The sequence below is a fragment of the Xenopus tropicalis genome, chromosome 3 (genome assembly GCF_000004195.4).
Source record: "Xenopus tropicalis strain Nigerian chromosome 3, UCB_Xtro_10.0, whole genome shotgun sequence".
Classification (NCBI taxonomy): Eukaryota; Metazoa; Chordata; class Amphibia; order Anura; family Pipidae; genus Xenopus; species Xenopus tropicalis.
In genome coordinates, this window is record NC_030679.2 from 153041489 (window position 1) to 153059754 (window position 18266).

General features: G+C 46.4%; 1 protein-coding gene across 1 annotated transcript; it reads right to left on the reverse strand.

Moving 5' to 3' along the window:
* Nucleotides 1-1935: 1935 nt before the first annotated feature.
* LOC108646267 (olfactory receptor 11L1-like) lies at nucleotides 1936-2904 on the reverse strand. Its single transcript, XM_018092741.1, has one exon. The coding sequence runs from the start codon at nucleotides 2902-2904 to the stop codon at nucleotides 1936-1938; it is 969 nt and encodes a 322-aa protein (XP_017948230.1).
* Between the last annotated feature and the right edge of the window lie 15362 nt (nucleotides 2905-18266).

The window sequence follows — 18266 nt, forward strand, 5'->3', positions numbered from 1 at the left end:
CTATATATCTATTTCCCTTATATCTACTGACTATATATCTATTTCCCTTATATCTACCGACTATATATCTATTTCCCTTATATCTACCGACTATATATCTATTTCCCTTATATCTACTGACTATATATCTATTTCCCTTATATCTACTGACTATATATCTATTTCCCTTATATCTACTGACTATATATCTATTTCCCTTATATCTACCGACTATATATCTATTTCCCTTATATCTACTGACTATATATCTATTTCCCTTATATCTACCGACTATATATCTATTTCCCTTATATCTACCGACTATATATCTATTTCCCTTATATCTACTGACTATATATCTATTTCCCTTATATCTACTGACTATATATCTATTTCCCTTATATCTACTGACTATATATCTATTTCCCTTATATCTACTGACTATATATCTATTTCCCTTATATCTACCGACTATATATCTATTTCCCTTATATCTACCGACTATATATCTATTTCCCTTATATCTACTGACTATATATCTATTTCCCTTATATCTACTGACTATATATCTATTTCCCTTATATCTACTGACTATATATCTATTTCCCTTATATCTACTGACTATATATCTATTTCCCTTATATCTACTGACTATATATCTATTTCCCTTATATCTACCGACTATATATCTATTTCCCTTATATCTACTGACTATATATCTATTTCCCTTATATCTACCGACTATATATCTATTTCCCTTATATCTACTGACTATATATCTATTTCCCTTATATCTACCGACTCTTCTACTGGCTCTGCCCTTATAGACCTGTTTGCCTAGTTGTGTCCCTCTGTTCCATGGTTCTGAGGAAAAAGCTAAAAATGTTAGATAATTGCTTTATAGAGAAAGTAATGTTCATAACAGAGTTCAAGCAGAATTATTATGACCCCATGGTAGCTCCAATTAAATTGCATCCGTGCCTTTCAGCTATTAATGTATGAGGACCATGTTTTACCAGCAACAGATAATTTGAGTAAGAAGTAGCCACCCACAAGCCCAACCTCACCATTCCTAATATCACCCACAAGCCCAACCTCACCATTCCCAATATCACCCACAAGCCCAACCTCACCATTCCTAATATCACCCACAAGCCCAACCTCACCATTCCCAATATCACCCACAAGCCCAACCTCACCATTCCCAATATCACCCACAAGCCCAACCTCACCATTCCCAATATCACCCACAAGCCCAACTTCACCATTCCCAATATCACCCACAAGCCACACCTCACCATTCCCAATATCACCCACAAGCACAACCTCACCATTCCCAATATCACCCACAAGCCCAATCTCACCATTCCCAATATCACCCACAAGCCCAACCTCACCATTCCCAATATCACCCACAAGCCCAACTTCACCATTCCCAATATCACCCACAAGCACAACTTCACCATTCCCAATATCATCCACAAGCCCAATCTCACCATTCCCAATATCACCCACAAGCCCAACCTCACCATTCCCAATATCACCCACAAGCACAACCTCACCATTCCCAATATCACCCACAAGCCCAATCTCACCATTCCCAATATCACCCACAAGCCCAACTTCATCATTTCCAATATCACCCACAAGCCCAACTTCATCATTCCCAATATCACCCACAAGCCCAACTTCATCATTCCCAATATCACCCACAAGCCCAGCTTCACCATTCCCAATACAACCCACAAGCCCAACCTCACCATTCCCAATATCACCCACAAGCCCAACCTCACCATTCCCAATATCACCCACAAGCCCAACCTCACCATTTCCAATATCACCCCCAAGCCCAACTTCATCATTCCCAATATCACCCACAAACCCAACTTCATCATTCCCAATATCACCCACAAGCCCAACCTCACCATTCTCAATATCACACATCAACATTTACAATTAAACAGTTTTATGGATAATTCTGGGTCTGGCAGATGCCAAGAGGCGTATTGTTGGCCTTCTAATGAGGGCTTCTTTTATATCTGTACTTCTCAGGCTGTAAATAACTGGGTTAACTGAGGGAATCACTACTGTGTACAAAAGAGAGAGAGCTTTGCAAATGTTCTGGGATTCTTTCCTGGGGGGAACCATGTAAAGAGCTATTATAGTCCCATAAAATATGGAGACCACGGCCAAGTGGGAGCTGCAGGTGGAGAAGGCTTTTTGCCTCCCGGTATGGGACACTATCTTTAGGATTGCATGGGCAATACACATATATGATACAATGATCAGTATAAAGGGGAAGATAATCATAGGGACAGACAGTAGGGCTGCACCTGTTTGTGCTAGAAATGTACTTGAGCAGGAAAGTTCTACAACAGGGAAGAAATCACAGAAGAAATGGTTAATGGTATTTCGGTTACAGAACTGTAGAGTAGAAATGATAGATGAAAGAAGCAGCGCACAAGTGATGCCAGAGGTCCATGCCATAACAATGAATTCAACACATGTTCTTTTGGCCATCATAGACGTGTATCTCAGGGGGATGCAGATGGCCACATATCTGTCATAGGCCATTACTGCCAGGAGCAAACACTCAAAGGCTTCTGGGACAGAAAAAAAAGAAAACTGAGTGATACAGCCAATAAATGATACGGTGGTTCCTCCATTAATCACAGTTTGGAGCAGAGTCGGAACAATAACTGTGGAGTTTAGAAGGTCACACAAAGCCAACTGCTGGAGAAAGAAGTACATGGGGGAGTGGAGGTTCCGGCTGAAGGCCACCAACACAATGATGAGGACGTTCTCCCAAACTGTCAGAATATAAATCAGAAGGAACAGAGAGAACAGGGGAACCTTGAAGTTGTGGAGATTCTGAAATCCCAAGAGAACAATCTCACTGACCCACGTCTGGTTCTTCTCATTCATTGTCTGGAGGGGGGGGGTCACAATGATTAATAAACAATAAGATTTGTCTTTTCAATCATTTTTATTTTCGTTTTGATTTTTATACAGCGGATATCAGAATATGACAGTTTCAGTTAGCATTTACCCAAGAGTGGAAGGAAAGGAGAAACAGAAGAACCACGGTTCCACGGGATCAAGTTTGTGGAGCCACGAGACAAATGCAACAAACAACTAAAACCTGTAATAAAGTTACGTTAATATTAATAAATAAAATTCACTTACAATCAGATGCCTTTGAGGTCTCAGGTTTATAATTACTCAGAAATTAGTTGTCCCACAGTCGGGGGGGCAATCACACAAGGCCTCATAATGTTCTTTGCTATGGTGGAATATCAGGGCCTGTTATTTTGAAATAATTAAAAACAAATAATATATTAATATAGACAGGTTCGGAAAGGAGTAAGTAATCCATGGTTCCCAGACTTTAATAAACTTCTCTTAGTTACTTAGTCTTTCATTTACCATTATCCAATTGAATTTGTTAAATCTAATGGGAAATAGGGATAGAATTTTGGGGTGCCCTCCTGTTCTCATTACCTAAAGTGATCCTTACTGAATGGGGGATTTATTTGGTGCAAGTGAGATGGGACCATGTACCACCGATTCTAATAGAGAAACATTTTGGGAACATGAAGATGTTGAAGTCCAAATTTGAGACCTTGTTTCGTTCATAATGGTGATATTTAGGTTTATTTAGTGCATGGGTACACTTCCAGAAGGAGGTGAGAAAAACGAGGCCGTTGGAGTGTGGGTATTGTATACAGGGCTGTTCAACATAAGTTGGGTTTGTCCCTCTGTTAAACTTATAAACAAAATAACATGAATGTTGATAGCGAAAAGCTTCAACTCTAGGAGGGTCACTAATTTCTAGAATTTGTGGCCAAGTTTTAGTGCCCGATCGGGAGTAAAGGTGATAAATAAACCTGTAGCACTTACTTGTCCTCCATTGAAATGTCTGGTGAGAAAGACCTGGAGTAAAAAGGGGGTTGCCCAGAATTGGGGCTGCCGGACGGGGCGGTGAGAGCAGTTTAGCTGAGGGTTTATACTTATCCCAAACCAACAATCAGTAGATTAAAAAGGGGTCTAACTTCTCCAGGCGAAGAGAAGATAAACAATAAGATTTTTTATACAAGAATTATATTTTATTTGTAAAACTAAAAATCAAAGATAAAATTATACCATGTCACAATTATAATAATCATTTTGATAAAGATATAGACATAGAAGGCAAGTTCCCAAATGACATTTCCATAGAAAGAACTTGGGGGGGGGTAACAATCAGGCACATAATTAAGAAGGGGGTGAGAAGTCCCTGAATAAAACCCCCAGTCCTGTGCACAATCCCAACCATTTCTCTTGGGGGAATATTCTACTCACCTGACTTGCCCCTACCAGAACCGCCCCAGATACTGTGGAACCATAGGAAGATGCCCCCATGAGCTTCTCCCAATGTGTAACCTGCTCTGCATTTCTCCTGCCATTTTGCTAACACAATCCCAACCATTTCTTTCCAATCAAATCACTTTACAGGAAAGATGTTCTTGGGGGAATATTCTACTGATTTGCCCCTACCAGAACCGCCCCAGATACTGTGGAACCATAGGAAGATGCCCCCATGAGCTTCTCCCAATGTGTAACCTGCTCTGCATTTCTCCTGCCATTTTGCTAACACAATCCCAACCATTTCTTTCCAATCAAATCACTTTACAGGAAAGATGTTCTTGGGGGAATATTCTACTGATTTGCCCCTACCAGAACCGCCCCAGATACTGTGGAACCATAGGAAGATGCCCCCATGAGCTTCTCCCAATGTGTAACCTGCTCTGCATTTCTCCTGCCATTTTGCTAACACAATCCCAACCATTTCTTTCCAATCAAATCACTTTACAGGAAAGATGTTCTTGGGGGAATATTCTACTGATTTGCCCCTACCAGAACCGCCCCAGATACTGTGGAACCATAGGAAGATGCCCCCATGAGCTTCTCCCAATGTGTAACCTGCTCTGCATTTCTCCTGCCATTTTGCTAACACAATCCCAACCATTTCTTTCCAATCAAATCACTTTACAGGAAAGATGTTCTTGGGGGAATATTCTACTGATTTGCCCCTACCAGAACCGCCCCAGATACTGTGGAACCATAGGAAGATGCCCCCATGAGCTTCTCCCAATGTGTAACCTGCTCTGCATTTCTCCTGCCATTTTGCTAACACAATCCCAACCATTTCTTTCCAATCAAATCACTTTACAGGAAAGATGTTCTTGGGGGAATATTCTACTGATTTGCCCCTACCAGAACCGCCCCAGATACTGTGGAACCATAGGAAGATGCCCCCATGAGCTTCTCCCAATGTGTAACCTGCTCTGCATTTCTCCTGCCATTTTGCTAACACAATCCCAACCATTTCTTTCCAATCAAATCACTTTACAGGAAAGATGTTCTTGGGGGAATATTCTACTGATTTGCCCCTACCAGAACCGCCCCAGATACTGTGGAACCATAGGAAGATGCCCCCATGAGCTTCTCCCAATGTGTAACCTGCTCTGCATTTCTCCTGCCATTTTGCTAACACAATCCCAACCATTTCTTTCCAATCAAATCACTTTACAGGAAAGATGTTCTTGGGGGAATATTCTACTGATTTGCACCTACCAGAACCGCCCCAGATACTGACTGGGCAGGGAAGAACAGATCTCCTTTTATTACCCGGTGCCAGTAACACCCACAGCTGGGAAACCTACTGGGAAATCTCCGGGAGACTCGGGGTTTGGGGTAATTACCAGCCCTTGGGGAAATCAGTGGATCTTTGTTTACACCATTTTTAGATGGAATTATTTTTAGAAAAACACATAATGATCTTTACAGATAACTGGTTTAATTAAAACTGTAACGTTTGAGCTAATTATGTGTGTGTATCCCTCTCTCTCTGTCTCTCTTTCTATGACAAAACTGAACTTGAATATCATGAAGCGGCTCCTCTGGAAAGTGTTTATTCATGTCCTTTTTCTCTTTTTCCTTTAATGTATGTTGGAGCCTCTATAACCAACTGTGAGTGGTTAAACAACAACAAACAAGGGTAGGGTGTGTGGCTCACATGTAAAAGTTGGGGATCCCTGCCCTAGAGCAACAAATTGTGACACTGGGGTCAATGGACAATCTTGAGAGGAGCTGAGCTGACCTAGCGGGGGCAGATAGTTTAGGGGGAGGAGAAGAGTGGCAGCATGATGAGGCAGTTAGCTGGGTGACAGTTAGAAAATCTAGTGTAGGGAAAAGCAAAAGGGAGGCTGCTCCCAGACTGTGTGAAGAAGATGAGAGTAGAACTCTGGACTGGCAGTTCTAGATGAGGCTGATCTCCCGTGCCAGGGTTTGGCAGGGTTTATTGGGTGGGGCTGGGTATGACCCAGATGCCTTGGTACATATTGGTACTAATGACGAAATGAATGGTAGGTTGGAGAACCTTAAAGGAGAAGCAAAGTCATTTTGGCATCTTACTGCCAATAGATTTGCCACATTAGTGCCACCTAGAACCCTATATTTATTCTGCAGAAACCATTACTATACCTGAGTAAACATCTTGAGAAGCTTTCCCCATTTGCTTAAGACGGCAGCTGCCATTTTAAGTAGCTTCCTGCTGCAGCTCTAGCCGTTATAGCTCAGATCACACCTTCCCAGGGGAGGGGGGAGCAGCAGAGGGGAGAGAGGAGAGAGCTGAGCAGACTCAGGCCCCGGGAATTAAGGATGTTCCTGAGACAGGAAGTCAGACACTGGAACATCATGTTTACAACAAAAGAGACAATAAATCCTGTGTTTCCTTTGATAGAGGACTCAGTGCAGCTGTGAGTGCTTATGGCTGTATTTACATAGACCTTTCTGATAAACCCACTGAGTTTCTACCTTTCCTTCTCCTTTAAAGAGTGAGATCAGGGATCTGGGCTAAGACTAAGGAAAGGCCTTCTTAGTAAATACTAATAACTCTACAAACCCGTGGCCGCGGGCAGTTGGAGCAGAAAAACATCATAAAGCGTCTGGAATTTTTGACCCTTTAAATGTAAATTATGTTGATTTTGGGAGCAGAGCTTTGGAACCTTGGAATGCTGGGATACTGGGAATGCTGGGATACTGGGAATGCTGGGATACTGGGGATGCTGGAAGACTGGAATGCTGGGATACTGGGAATGCTGGGATACTGGGAATGCCGGGATACTGGGAATGCCGGGATACTGGGAATGCTGGGATACTGGGAATGCTGGGAGACTGGGAATGCCGGGAGACTGGGAATGCATGGATACTGGGAATGCCGGGACACTGGGAATGCTGGGATACTGGGAATGCTGGGATACTGGGAATGCTGGGAGACTGGGAATGCTGGGATACTGGGAATGCTGGGATACTGGGAATGCCAGGATAGTGGGAATGCCGGGAGACTGGGAATGCCAGGAGACTGGGAATGCTGGGATACTGGGAATGCTGGGATACTGGGAATGATGGGATACTGGGAATGCTGGGATACTGGGAATGCCGGGACACGGGGAATGCCAGGATACTGGGAATGCCGGGAGACTGGGAATGCTGGGATACTGGGAATGCCGGGATACTGGGAATGCCGGGATACTGGGAATGCCGGGACACTGGGAATGCTGGGAGACTGGGAATGCTGGGATACTGGGAATGCTGGGAGACTGGGAATGCTGGGAGACTGGGAATGCCGGGATGCTGGGAATGCCGGGAGACTGGGAATGCCAGGACACTGGGAATGCCGGGATACTGGGAATGCTGGGATACTGGGAATGCAGGGATACTGGAAATGCTGGAAGACTGGGAATGCTGGGATACTGGGAATGCTGGGATACTGGGAATGCAGGGATACTGGGAATGCCGGGATACTGGGAATGCTGGGATACTGGGAATGCAGGGATACTGGGAATGCTGGGAGACTGGGAATGCTAGGATACTGGGAATGCAGGGATACTGGGAATGCCGGGAGACTGGGAATGCCGGGAGACTGGGAATGCCGGGAGACTGGGAATGCTGGGAGACTGCTGTGGCCTAAACAACACACAGTTGTACTCGTAAAGTAAATCATGGTTCCAATACATGTGTCTGTATAAGGAAAAAAGGGAAAATTGAAATCAGTACTTACTGAAATTTTCCTTTCCTGGTTGCTATGGGCAGCCTTCACACCTATGGTTTTCCCCACCCTCTAACCAATGATAGGACAGAACTCTTCCTAACCCATTACCTGTTCTATATAACCCTCCTGCTCCCCCCCGGCCGCTCTTTGTGTTCAAGCCTAAAGCCGCGGGAGGGAGACGGTGTGAAGGCTGCCCATAGCAACCAGGAATGGAACATTTCAGTAAGTATTGATTTCAATTTTCCCTGGTCACTGTGGCAGCCTACACACCTAGGGGTCAATACCCAAGCCATCAGAACGGGTGGGTTAAATAGAAAAAAATTAAGCAAACACCTTCATGCCAAAAAGAAAATAATATTTATTAACATCATTTGCCAAAGCCCACTGCTTCCAGAACCTTGCTTCCAAACTCTTCTTGAGATTTGGTTCGCACATCCACATGATAGTGCTTCAAGAATGTCTTGGTTGGGCTCCATCTTACAGATAAGGTCAGCCGACACCTCTACTAAAACCCCCATGAAGCACTTGGAGCCCTCGTAGGATGACCCTCACCCCCTTGGGAAACTGTTTTCCTTTTTTCTGGTAAAGCAACCTTATACAGTTGACCAGGGATCCCCAACCTTTTTATACCTGTGAACAACATTTCAGTGGAAAAAAAACCTGGGGAGCCACACAAGCACAAAAACTTTCCTAGAAGGTGACCAGTAAGGACTCATATTGGTTAATTAGTAGCCCAATGTGGACTGGCAGACTACAAGATGCTCTGTTTAGAAGTACACATGGTCTTTATGTCTTCAAAACTTGCCTTCAAGCCAGAAATTCAAAAATGGGCACCAACTTTAAGGCCACTAAGAGCAACATCCAAGGGGATGGAGAGCAACATGTTGCTCATGAGCCACTGGTTTGGAATCACTGCAGTTGACTATTCACCTACTGATGGTGGGAACTGAGGCCGCTTGCCCCTTTCTATTGCCATTAGGTATAACCAAGAGTTTATCTGACGTCCTCCAAGTCTTTGTTCTCTCCAAATAAATTGTTATACATCTCACCATGTCCAGCATATGCCACTTCTTTTCCTGCTCTGAAGTCTATTCTGGGAAGAAGGTTGGCAAGACTGTCTCTTGATTGAGATGGAATATCTTAACCACCTTTGGTAAGTACTCAGGTACTGCTCTCATGATCACTTTATCCTCTTGGACAATTGTGAATGGTGGTTTGGCCGAGATTGCTTGCAAATCACCCACCCTTCTGGCAGACACCACGGCTACTAAGAAGACAATCTTTAATGTGAGTAGCATGTCTGATACCTCTTCAAGAAGGTGGAATGGTTCTGCTGTTAGAACATCCAGGACTAACTGTAAGTCCCATGGCGCCGATAACATTCTGCCCGGTGGCCTCAGGTACATGACTCCAGTTACAAATTCAATTGTTTTCGCATCCTTTGCCCATTGTACTTCCGTTAAGGCTGATATAGCCGAAATTTGTAATTTTAGTGTTCTCAGACCCTTTTTCTAATCCCGCTTGAAGAACACCTGTATCACTGATCACCATACTCTATTATTTTCCACACTTTCCACACTCTATCATATGTCTTGTTTGTAGAAGTCTTTCTCGCTGCTGGAATTGTATCTATTACTGCAGTAGAGAGTCCTTTCTGCCATTAGTGTTTGCCTTTCCATCTCCAGGCCTTCAGAGCCAGTGTCTGCGGGGCTGGGTGTAAAATCGGTCCCTGCCTCAACAAGTCTTTCCTGCAAGGTAGATCCAGAGGTCTGTCTACTAACATGGACCTGAGAAGTGGATACCACTGCCTTCTTGGCCAATCCAGAAGGATTGCAATGTCATCTGCATGATCTGCTCTTATCCTCCTCAAGATTATTGCAATTACTGGGGTATGTATAAGAGCCCTGTGCTCCAACTCTGCGCTAATGCATCTGTTGCCCTCGAAAAGAACCTCAACCCCATCTCTCCACTATCTGCAGGAATACGTCCGGATTTAACTCCCATTCGTGCTTATTCACTGTCACTGTCCCCAACCCTTTGGATGTTGCTCCCAATGTCCCCAAAGTAGGTGCTTATTTTTGAATTTCTGGAGAGGAGGCAAGCTTTGATTGCATAAAAACCCAGTGTAATTGCCAAACAGATTCTTCTGTAGGCTTCCAGTCAACATAGAGGCTACCAAATAGCCAATTATAATTCTTATTGGTACACCCAGAAACTTTTTTCATGCTTGTGTTGCTCTCCAAAACTTTTTCCATTTGAATGTGGCTCACGGGTATAAAAGGTTGGGGATCCCTGGCTTAGAATATCTGCCACTGTATTCTGTACCCCCGGCACATGAATTGCTGACATGTTCTGCAGATATGTTCCTGCCCACTGCATGATCAGTTAAAGCTTCTTCACTATAACAAGTGTGTAAAACAGCAATCCGGAAGGCAAAGATAGAAAATGAGGAGCGCATCGCGGCCGAGGCCAGTAAAAAGATGCAGGTTGGGGGTGTGGCCCCATTGAGTTATAATAACAATATGGTTACAGCGGATACAGAAAAGGCAGATGTGTTTAACCAGTTCTTTTCTTCTGTGTATACAGTAGGGGGAGCCAGTGGGCCAAGTCCCACCCAATAGCTTCACTGTTGCCTCAGCTCCAACTACACAGTGGCTGGCACAGGATATGGTGCTTAAAGGGTTACACACGATAAATGTAAACAAGGCACCTGGGCCAGATGGAATACACCCTCGGGTACTGAGAGAGCTAGGGGCAGAATTGCAGTGGCCCTTGTTTCTGATATTCTCAGACTCTCTTTCATCAGGTATGGTACCTAGGGATTGGGGGAAGGCCAATGTCATTCCCATATTTATACAGGGAGTAAGATCTCAGCCTGGCAATTATAGGCCTGTAAGTCTGACATCCGTGGTGGGCAAGTTATTTGAAGGCTTGTTAAGGGATCACATTCAAAATTATGTAGTGGAGAATGGCATTATGAGCAGTAATCAGCATGGCTTTATGAAGGACAGGTCATGTCAGACCAATTTAATTGCTTTTTATGATGAGGTAAGTAAGAAGCTGGACAGTGGGGGGCAGTAGTGGGACAGTGGGGGGGGCAGTAGTGGACAGTGGGGGCAGTAGTGGGACAGTGGGGGGGGCAGTAGTGGGACAGTGGGGGGGCAGTAGTGGGACAGTGGGGGGGCAGTAGTGGGACAGTGGGGGGGCAGTAGTGGGACAGTGGGGGGGCAGTAGTGGGACAGTGGGGGGGGGCAGTAGTGGGACAGTGGGGATGCAGTAGTGGGACAGTGGGGGGGCAGTAGTGGGACAGTGGGGATGCAGTAGTGGGACAGTGGGGGGGCAGTAGTGGGACAGTGGGGGGGCAGTAGTGGGACAGTGGGGGGGGGGCAGTAGTGGGACAGTGGGGGGGCAGTAGTGGGACAGTGGGGGGCAGTAGTGGGACAGTGGGGGGGCAGTAGTGGGACAGTGGGGGGGGGCAGTAGTGGGACAGTGGGGGGGCAGTAGATATCATCTTTTTGGATTTTGCCAAAGCATTTGATACCGTTCCCCACAAACGACTGCTTTCTAAGCTAAGGTCTATTGGGCTTAGTGAAGTCGTTTGCACATGGATAGAAAACTGGCTACAGGATCGGGTACAGAGGGTGGTTGTTAATGGCACATTCTCTACTTGGAGTAAGGTTCTCAGTGGGGTCCCTCAGGGTTCTGTACTGGGTCCACTTTTGTTTAATTTGTTCATAAATGACTTAGGGGAGGGTATTATGGGTAATGTATCAGTGTTTGCAGATGGGACAGAACTCTGCAGCCCAGTCAGTTCTATCCAGGATGTGACATCCCTGCAGCAGGATCTTGGCCAACTGGCAATCTGGGCAGCTAAGTGGCAGATGGGATTTAATGTGGATAAATGTAAGGTCATGCACCTGGGGTGTAAAAATATGCAAGCCCCATATAACCTTAATGGGACTGCACTAGGCAAATCCCTAATGGAGAAGGAGCTTGGAGTCCTTGTAGATAATAAACTTGGCTGTAGCAAGCAATGCCAGGCAGCAGCTGCAAGGGCAAACAGGGTATTGAGCTGTATTAAAAGGGGTATAGATTCACGGGAGGAGGGGGTTATTCTTCCCCTTTACAGAGCGCTGGTAAGGCCCCATCTAGAATATGCTGTTCAGTTTTGGTCTCCAGTGCTCAAACGGGACATTATTGAGTTAGAGAGGGTCCAGAGAAGGGCAACTAAGCTGGTAAAGGGTATGGAAAGTCTCAGTTATGGGGAAAGGCTGGCCCAGTTGGGTCTGTTTACACTGGGGAAGAGGCACTTAAGGGGGGACATGATAACTATGTATAAATATATAAAGGGATCATATAATAACCTTTCTAATGTTTTATTTACCAGTAGGTCCTTCCAACGGACACGAGGGCACCCACTCCGTTTAGAAGAAGGGAGGTTCCGTCTAAATATTCGGAAAGGATTTTTTACAGTGAGAGCTGTGAAGTTCTGGGGTCCCCCCTCCCCGAATCAGTCGTGCTGGCTGATACATTATATAGCTTTATATAGGGGCTGGATGGATTCTTAGCAAGTGAGGGAATACAGGGGTATGGGAGATAGCTCTCAGTACAAGTGAGGGAATACAGGGGTAGGGGAGATAGCTCTCAGTACAAGTGAGGGAATACAGGGGTATGGGGGATAGCTCTCAGTACAAGTGAGGGAATACAGGGGTAGGGGAGATAGCTCTCAGTACAAGTGAGGGAATACAGGGGTATGGGAGATAGCTCTCAGTACAAGTGAGGGAATACAGGGGTAGGGGGGATAGCTCTCAGTACAAGTGAGGGAATACAGGGGTAGGGGAGATAGCTCTCAGTACAAGTGAGGGAATACAGGGGTAGGGGGGATAGCTCTCAGTACAAGTGAGGGAATACAGGGGTAGGGGGGATAGCTCTCAGTACAAGTGAGGGAATACAGGGGTAGGGGAGATAGCTCTCAGTACAAGTGAGGGAATACAGGGGTAGGGGGGATAGCTCTCAGTACAAGTGAGGGAATACAGGGGTATGGGAGATAGCTCTCAGTACAAGTGAGGGAATACAGGGGTAGGGGGGATAGCTCTCAGTACAAGTGAGGGAATACAGGGTTATGGGAGATAGCTCTCAGTACAAGTGAGGGAATACAGGGGTAGGGGAGATAGCTCTCAGTACAAGTGAGGGAATACAGGGGTAGGGGGGATAGCTCTCAGTACAAGTGAGGGAATACAGGGGTAGGGGAGATAGCTCTCAGTACAAGTGAGGGAATACAGGGGTATGGGAGATAGCTCTCAGTACAAGTGAGGGAATACAGGGGTAGGGGAGATAGCTCTCAGTACAAGTGAGGGAATACAGGGGTAGGGGGGTAGCTCTCAGTACAAGTGAGGGAATACAGGGGTAGGGGAGATAGCTCTCAGTACAAGTGAGGGAATACAGGGGTAGGGGGGATAGCTCTCAGTACAAGTGAGGGAATACAGGGGTAGGGGGGATAGCTCTCAGTACAAGTGAGGGAATACAGGGGTAGGGGAGATAGCTCTCAGTACAAGTGAGGGAATACAGGGGTAGGGGGGATAGCTCTCAGTACAAGTGAGGGAATACAGGGGTAGGGGGGATAGCTCTCAGTACAAGTGAGGGAATACAGGGGTAGGGGGGATAGCTCTCAGTACAAGTGAGGGAATACAGGGGTAGGGGGGATAGCTCTCAGTACAAGTGAGGGAATACAGGGGTAGGGGGGATAGCTCTCAGTACAAGTGAGGGAATACAGGGGTAGGGGGGATAGCTCTCAGTACAAGTGAGGGAATACAGGGGTAGGGGAGATAGCTCTCAGTACAAGTGAGGGAATACAGGGGTATGGGAGATAGCTCTCAGTACAAGTGAGGGAATACAGGGGTAGGGGAGATAGCTCTCAGTACAAGTGAGGGAATACAGGGGTAGGGGAGATAGCTCTCAGTACAAGTGAGGGAATACAGGGGTAGGGGGGATAGCTCTCAGTACAAGTGAGGGAATACAGGGGTAGGGGAGATAGCTCTCAGTACAAGTGAGGGAATACAGGGGTAGGGGGGATAGCTCTCAGTACAAGTGAGGGAATACAGGGGTAGGGGGGATAGCTCTCAGTACAAGTGAGGGAATACAGGGGTAGGGGAGATAGCTCTCAGTACAAGTGAGGGAATACAGGGGTAGGGGGGATAGCTCTCAGTACAAGTGAGGGAATACAGGGGTAGGGGAGATAGCTCTCAGTACAAGTGAGGGAATACAGGGGTAGGGGAGATAGCTCTCAGTACAAGTGAGGGAATACAGGGGTAGGGGGGATAGCTCTCAGTACAAGTGAGGGAATACAGGGGTAGGGGAGATAGCTCTCAGTACAAGTGAGGGAATACAGGGGTAGGGGAGATAGCTCTCAGTACAAGTGAGGGAATACAGGGGTAGGGGAGATAGCTCTCAGTACAAGTGAGGGAATACAGGGGTAGGGGGGATAGCTCTCAGTACAAGTGAGGGAATACAGGGGTATGGGAGATAGCTCTCAGTACAAGTGAGGGAATACAGGGGTAGGGGGATAGCTCTCAGTACAAGTGAGGGAATACAGGGGTAGGGGAGATAGCTCTCAGTACAAGTGAGGGAATACAGGGGTAGGGGGGATAGCTCTCAGTACAAGTGAGGGAATACAGGGGTAGGGGGGATAGCTCTCAGTACAAGTGAGGGAATACAGGGGTAGGGGAGATAGCTCTCAGTACAAGTGAGGGAATACAGGGGTAGGGGAGATAGCTCTCAGTACAAGTGAGGGAATACAGGGGTAGGGGAGATAGCTCTCAGTACAAGTGAGGGAATACAGGGGTAGGGGGGATAGCTCTCAGTACAAGTGAGGGAATACAGGGGTAGGGGGGATAGCTCTCAGTACAAGTGAGGGAATACAGGGGTAGGGGAGATAGCTCTCAGTACAAGTGAGGGAATACAGGGGTAGGGGAGATAGCTCTCAGTACAAGTGAGGGAATACAGGGGTAGGGGAGATAGCTCTCAGTACAAGTGAGGGAATACAGGGGTATGGGAGATAGCTCTCAGTACAAGTGAGTGAATACAGGGGTATGGGGGATAGCTCTCAGTACAAGTGAGGGAATACAGGGGTAGGGGGATAGCTCTCAGTACAAGGGAGGGAATACAGGGGTAGGGGGGATAGCTCTCAGTACAAGTGAGGGAATACAGGGGTAGGGGGGATAGCTCTCAGTACAAGTGAGGGAATACAGGGGTAGGGGAGATAGCTCTCAGTATAAGTGAGGGAATACAGGGACAGGGGGGATAGCTCTCAGTACAAGTGAGGGAATACAGGGGTAGGGGGGATAGCTCTCAGTACAAGTGAGGGAATACAGGGGTAGGGGGGATAGCTCTCAGTACAAGTGAGGGAATACAGGGGTAGGGGAGATAGCTCTCAGTACAAGTGAGGGAATACAGGGGTAGGGGGGATAGCTCTCAGTACAAGTGAGGGAATACAGGGGTAGGGAGATAGCTCTCAGTACAAGTGAGGGAATACAGGGGTAGGGGAGATAGCTCTCAGTACAAGTGAGGGAATACAGGGGTAGGGGGGATAGCTCTCAGTACAAGTGAGGGAATACAGGGGTAGGGGAGATAGCTCTCAGTATAAGTGAGGGAATACAGGGACAGGGGGATAGCTCTCAGTACAAGTGAGGGAATACAGGGGTAGGGGGGATAGCTCTCAGTACAAGTGAGGGAATACAGGGGTAGGGGGATAGCTCTCAGTACAAGTGAGGGAATACAGGGGTAGGGGGGATAGCTCTCAGTACAAGTGAGGGAATACAGGGGTAGGGGGGATAGCTCTCAGTACAAGTGAGGGAATACAGGGGTAGGGGGGATAGCTCTCAGTACAAGTGAGGGAATACAGGGGTAGGGGAGATAGCTCTCAGTACAAGTGAGGGAATACAGGGGTAGGGGGATAGCTCTCAGTACAAGTGAGGGAATACAGGGGTAGGGGGGACAGCTCTCAGTACAAGTGAGGGAATACAGGGGTAGGGGAGATAGCTCTCAGTACAAGTGAGGGAATACAGGGGTAGGGGGGATAGCTCTCAGTACAAGTGAGGGAATACAGGGGTAGGGGGGATAGCTCTCAGTACAAGTGAGGGAATACAGGGGTAGGGGAGATAGCTCTCAGTACAAGTGAGGGAATACAGGGGTAGGGGAGATAGCTCTCAGTACAAGTGAGGGAATACAGGGGTATGGGGGATAGCTCTCAGTACAAGTGAGGGAATACAGGGGTATGGGGGATAGCTCTCAGTACAAGTGAGGGAATACAGGGGTAGGGGAGATAGCTCTCAGTACAAGTGAGGGAATACAGGGGTAGGGGAGATAGCTCTCAGTACAAGTGAGGGAATACAGGGGTATGGGAGATAGCTCTCAGTACAAGTGAGGGAATACAGGGGTATGGGAGATAGCTCTCAGTACAAGTGAGGGAATACAGGGGTAGGGGAGATAGCTCTCAGTACAAGTGAGGGAATACAGGGGTATGGGAGATAGCTCTCAGTACAAGTGAGGGAATACAGGGGTAGGGGGGATAGCTCTCAGTACAAGTGAGGGAATACAGGGGTATGGGAGATAGCTCTCAGTACAAGTGAGGGAATACAGGGGTAGGGGGGATAGCTCTCAGTACAAGTGAGGGAATACAGGGGTATGGGAGATAGCTCTCAGTACAAGTGAGGGAATACAGGGGTAGGGGAGATAGCTCTCAGTACAAGTGAGGGAATACAGGGGTAGGGGAGATAGCTCTCAGTACAAGTGAGGGAATACAGGGGTAGGGGGGATAGCTCTCAGTACAAGTGAGGGAATACAGGGGTAGGGGGGATAGCTCTCAGTACAAGTGAGGGAATACAGGGGTAGGGGAGATAGCTCTCAGTACAAGTTAGGGAATACAGGGGTAGGGGGGATAGCTCTCAGTACAAGTGAGGGAATACAGGGGTATGGGAGATAGCTCTCAGTACTAGTTGCCCCAGGGACTGGTCCGATTGCCATCTTGGAGTCAGGAAGGAATTTTTTCCCCTCTGCGGCAAATTAGAGAGGCTTCAGATGGGGTTTTTTGCCTTCCTCTGGATCAACTAGTAGTTAGGCAGGTTATATATAGGCATTATGGTTGAACTTGATGGACGTATGTCTTTTTTCAACCCAACTTACTATGTTACTATGTTACATTAGACTCCAACTGTGCGTGCCACCCTGTTTCTTTATGTAGGCTACTGCTGCCATATTGTCTAATCTTATCATCAATGATGTTCCTCTTAGATGTTTGCTCAATAATTGAATTGCTTTCCATACCGCTCTCAACTCCAACACATTTGCTGGAAGGGACTCTTCCTCTCTTGACCATGTTCCTTGTATACCTTTCCCCTCCACATGAGCCCCCCATCCTTTGGGGCTGGAGTCGGTTGTCAATGTTTTCCAAGGAACATCCCTCAATGTTTGACCTCTGGTCAGATTGGATTCCTCCAACCACCACTTTATTTGCACCTTCACCTCTCGGTGTACAAAAATGTTCTGGTTCCAATTGTGCCTCCCTCTCTTCCATTGTGTCAAGAAGGCCAACTGCAGTGACCTGGTGTGCCACCTTGCCCACATCACCACTGGAGTTGTTGAATTCAGTAACCCCATGATACTGGTTATCTCTCTTGCCGACATTGAGTCTCTTCTTAACAACCTGGATATTACCAGCTTTATCTTTTCCTTCTTCTCCTCTGGCAATGTGACCACCGCTTGTTTAGTTTGAAACCTTGCTCCTAAGTATACTAGATCTTGTGTTGGTTCTAACTGGCCCTTTTGTAAGTTTAGAACCCAACCGTGGTCTTGTGACTTTATTACCAAGTCCTTGTGGTATAATAGAACACTTTCGGGGAGGTTGCCAACCCAAAGGGGAGGCATGTAAACTGGTAGTGAAGATCTTGAGCCATGGCAAACCTCAGAAACCTTTGATGTGTGGTTGCAATGGTCACGTGAAGATAAGCATCTTTTAGATCTATAGATAAAAGCCAATCGTCTGGTCATATCTCCTTTACTATGGAAAAAATGGACTCCATTCTTAAAGTCCTTTTTTGCAAAGATGAATTTATTGGCCTCAAATCCCATACTGGTCGAAAATCTCCTGTTTTCTTTTTTAGCATAAACAATACTGAGTATAAACCTCTTCCCCAAA

What these genes read in the sequence shown, in the direction of transcription:
- LOC108646267 (XM_018092741.1), bottom strand. Translation starts at nt 2,904, where the DNA reads ATGAATGAGAAGAACCAGACGTGGGTCAGTGAGATTGTTCTCTTGGGA.